At 41.2% G+C, this 4,566-nt stretch overlaps 1 protein-coding gene across 1 annotated transcript; it reads left to right on the forward strand.

Annotated features, from left to right (window-relative positions):
• On the forward strand, positions 1,705–4,113 carry LOC109950317. The gene is made up of 2 exons (XM_020568873.1): positions 1,705–2,070; positions 2,725–4,113. Exons 1-2 carry the CDS (start codon positions 1,705–1,707, stop codon positions 4,111–4,113), a joined length of 1,755 nt encoding a protein of 584 aa, XP_020424462.1.

A 4,566-nucleotide genomic window follows, 5' to 3' on the forward strand; every position in this document is an offset into this window, starting at 1 on the left:
ACTATCATAGAAGGGAGATGGTATTCTGTGGGGAAAAATTGTAGACCAACTCTGGAGTTAACTAGAACTCAGAAGAGGAGGTTCAAAGGCAGCACTGCACATTCCTTAAGAACAAGGACGACACACAGGTACTTCCAAAGACCAGTTCTGCCAGAAAAGGGAAGAATCCAGAAATACCTCCTCTGGCAGAACAAACAACTTGCCAGCCACAGAAGCTGATAAAGGCAGAATCTCCAGGCAGACCTTCCGTCCATCCTGCCACATCCTCAGTCAACTAGCTCAAACCTTCACAGATACAAGGTGAACCTGAACCCATTCCAGTAGAAAGACAAGAAGACTGGACAGAAGACTATGAAGAGAAGTAGTTGGACTATGAACCATCTGCAGATGACCAGAATGGACTCCTTGAAACAGGAGAACAGGAAGACTGGACGGAAGAGTATGGGGAAGAACAGTGGAGTATGATGGAGAACTAGATGAAGAAATTGAGGCTTTTGGTGCAGAATTAGAGAGTTTACTGCAAGATAATCTAGGCATCAACATGGTGTTCATTTTGCCAGAAAAATTCAGGGCAGTAGAAGGGCAAGAAAACACTCTGGAGGGAGACGTGTTCTCCCATAAAAGTTTTGAATGCAGATTGGCAGATTGGAGTTAACCAGAATAGCAAACACCTACTGCCAAAACAGGTGAAACTGCCATGAAACTGCCTGCAAAACAACTTTGTTTCTCCAAATCGACCAAAGAGATTGCTAATTATCTCAGACCTCTGTTCATAACAGCAAACTTTGGGGGTATTCCTATTCCCAAGGTGATGGTAGATGGAAGTGCAACCATTAATCTTCTACCTCACAGATTGTTGAGCAAGATGGCAGAACAGAGAATGATCTAATTTCAACTCATATGATGGTCACCAACTTCGCTGGGGGCATCACCAAGACCCATGGAATCCTAGATGTGGACGTTATAGTTGGAACTAATGAGCTGAAGATTGCATTCTTTGTGGTAGACACCACTTCTACCACTTACAATGTATTGCTTGGCAGGGACTGGATCCACTAGAGCTTATGCGTTCCTTCCACTTTGCATCAACAACTAGCCCTTTGGAATGAAGAAGGTTACATGGAGATAGTAGAGGCCAATCCATGGCCATTTCTGCCCTCTGCCATGTGTTTTGAGGCAAGGTATTATCATGATGACCTTGGTCCTTTCACCTTCTTTGGAGTCAACCAGAATGGCCGCCCCCATGGTGTCACGGCCCAGAGACTCATTGAAGATGGTCTAGGTAGTTCTCTAGAGGACTGGAATAGACCTTTTGTTCTGAACCTAAATAACTCTGATGTTTAGTCTCAATCAACAAGAAAAGGATCGGGCTACGACAATCCGATCCATTACAAAAAGATTGTTGATATACTAGGAATAAAGGAAACTCTTTATGTAGAATCCAGCCATCAATATGGCAGAATTCACCCATGAGAGTACTGAAGAGCAAGAAGAGAGTTTATAGGAGGAAGTACTAGATTTTGCACTAGCAGCACTGGATGACTCTTTACCAGAGTGGAAGATCCATTGCAGTAGATAAACTTAGGGACAGAAGAGGATCCAAGACCCACGTTCATTAGTGTGCTTTTGAAAGAACCACTCAAAAGTGAAATCATTGCACTTTTGCATGATTTTAGAGACTGTTTTGCTTGGCATTATCATGAGATGCTTGGATTGGACAGAAAGCTGGTAGAACACAAGTTGCTAATCAAAGAAGGCTATCTTCCTGTCAAACAGGCCAGAAGAAGAATGTTTATGGAAGCAGAACTCAAAGTCAAGGAAGAAATAGAAAGATTGCTCAAGGCAGGATTCATCAGACTAGCCATTTATGCTGATTGGCTAGCCAATATTGTGCCAGTTCTGAAAAGAAAAACAGGGGCAGTAAGAATCTGTGTGGATTATAGGAATCTGAATGAAGCATCCCCCAAGGATGAATATCCTATGCCAATGGCAGATATGCTGGTAGATGGAGCTGCTCATAACCAAATGCTATCTTTTATGGATGGCAATGCAGGATATAATCAGATCATGGTAGTATAAGAAGATATCCATAAGACAGCTTTCATGTGCCCAGGACATATAGGTGCTTTTGAATACACTGCAATGCCTTTTGGCTTAAGAAATGCAGGGGCCACTTATCAAAGAGTAATGAATTCTGTTTTCTATGATATGATAGGCCATTCTCTAGAGGTATATATAGATGATGTAGTGATTAAATCCCCAGAAGAGGGAGATCATGTATCAAATCTAAGAAAAGCATTCTTAAGAATGAGACAACATATGTTGAAAATGAATCCCAAGAAATGTGTTTTTGGAGTTCAAGCAGGAAATTTCTTAGGTTTCTTGGTCCACCAAAGGGGCATAGAGATTGACAAAGATAAAGCAAAACCCATCATATAAGCTCTACCACCTCGGAAAAAGAAAGATCTGTAGAGTCTCCTAGGAAAAATTAACTTTCCAAGGAGATTCATATCCAATTATGTAGGAAAAATCCAGCCTTTCTCCTCCTTGCTAAGGTTCAAACAGGAAAAGACTTTTAAGTGGGAGGAAAAGCACCTACAGGCTTTTGAGCAAATCAAACACTACCTCTCAAATCCTCCAGTTCTGTCCCCACAAAAGAGAGGTAGACCGCTCAAACTCTATGTGTCTGCATTAGAAGTGTCCATTGGGAGTTTGTTAGTTCAGGATAACAAGGAAGGGAAGGAACAGGCAGTCTACTATTTGAGCAGAACTCTAACAGAAGTAGAAAGGAAATATTCTGCAATTGAAAGACTTTGTCTAGCCTTATACTTCACTGCTGTGAAACTCAGACACTACATGCTGTCATTTACCATCTACATCATTGCCAAGATAGACCTGATCAAATACATGCTAATAAGGCCAATGTTGAGAGGCAGAATTGGAAAATGGACTCTGGCTTTGACAAAATTTAGTTTCAGATATGTTCCTCAGAAAGCTGTCAAAGGGCAAGCTGTAGCAGATTTCCTAGCAGATCACCCAGGGGAAGTAATTGAAAACATGGATTCTTCGGATATAGCAAATGCAGATCTGTTAACTAGAGCTCAGACTTGTCTTAACAATCCCATCTACCCAGTTCACCTTACACCTTGGAAACTGTACTTTGATGGATCAAAGACTGATGTAGCCTCTGGGGCAGGGATTATTTTAGAAGAACCACTAGGGATCAGACACTGTTATTCTTTCCAGTTAGAGTTCCAGTGCACCAACAACAGGGCTAAATATGAAGCCTTAATCATTGGCCTTGAGATGCTGGTGGAATTAGGAATCCAATCTGTTGAAATTTTGGGAGATTCTATGCTTGTGTTGAAACAGATTGCTGGAGAATACAAGTGCCTAAATCCTTTTCTAGCTGTCTATCTTGTGGCAGCCAGAAATCTTCTGATAGAATTCAAGGAAGCTACTTGGGAACATATCCCAAAAGAAGAAAACTTTGCAACCAATGAATTGGCTCAGATAGCAACAGGTATACAAATGCTTGAGGACTGTGTGCAAAGGATCATCAAGGTAGGAAAGAAAAGTCTACCATCTGTTCTGATAAGAGGAATGGAGATAGATGACGATTCTGCCATAATCACTGAAAATGATTGGAGAAATCTCATCATAAATTACTTGCAGTATCCAACCCTGCCTTCTGAGAAAAGAGTCAGAATCATGGCTTTGAATTACCTTATGTGGAATGGAGATTTGGTCCGGAAAAGCAAAGATGAAGTACTTCTAAGGTGCCTAGGAAAGAAAGAATACATGAAGGTCATGGGAGAGACCCATGAAGGAATTTGTGGAGCTCATCAAGGAGGAAGGACAATGTGCTGGTTAATTAGAAGGTATGGCTACTTCTGGCCAACCATGATGAAGGATTGCATTAACTATTCCAAGGGATGTGAGGCTTGTCAAAGGCATGGCCCAATTCAGCAAGCTCCTTCAGTTCCCATGAATCCAGTAGTCAAGCCATGGCCATTCAGACGATGGGCAATGAATCTCATGGGCAAGATTTATCCAGCCAGTAGCAAACAACATTGCTTCATCATTGTAGCCACAAATTATTTCACCAAATAGGTGGAAGCCAAGTTTGTCAAATCCACTACATCTCAAGAAATCATCACCTTTATAGAAGAACAAATTATCCAAAGGTTTGGCATTCCAGAATCAATCACAATTGACAGGGGATTTTCTTTCATATATGGAGAAATGCTAGATATGGCAGAGGCATTCAAATTCAAATTACTTCAATCCAGTCCTTACTATGCTCAAGCTAATGGACAAACAGAATCAAGTAACAAGGTGATCATCAACATTATCAGAAAAATGCTTGAGAAAAATCCAAAGCAATGGCATGAGAAGTTATCAGAAACTCTGTGGGCATATAGGACTTCAAAGAGAGAGGTAACTGACATGACCCCATATGCCCTAACCTATGGCCATGATGCAATTCTACCTGTGAAGATAGCAGTCCAATCTCTCAGAATTGCTCATTAACACTATTTGATTGGAGAAGACTACTCTCAAGCC

The sequence above is a fragment of the Prunus persica genome, chromosome G7, assembly GCF_000346465.2.
Source record: "Prunus persica cultivar Lovell chromosome G7, Prunus_persica_NCBIv2, whole genome shotgun sequence".
NCBI classification, from domain to species: Eukaryota; Viridiplantae; Streptophyta; class Magnoliopsida; order Rosales; family Rosaceae; genus Prunus; species Prunus persica.

Coding starts and splice junctions, on each gene's coding strand:
- LOC109950317 (XM_020568873.1), top strand. CDS start 1,705: ATGCTTGGATTGGACAGAAAGCTGGTAGAACACAAGTTGCTAATCAAA. Junction 2,071..2,724: donor CAGGATATAATCAGATCATG/GTAGTATAAGAA, acceptor TTGTTAGTTCAG/GATAACAAGGAAGGGAAGGA.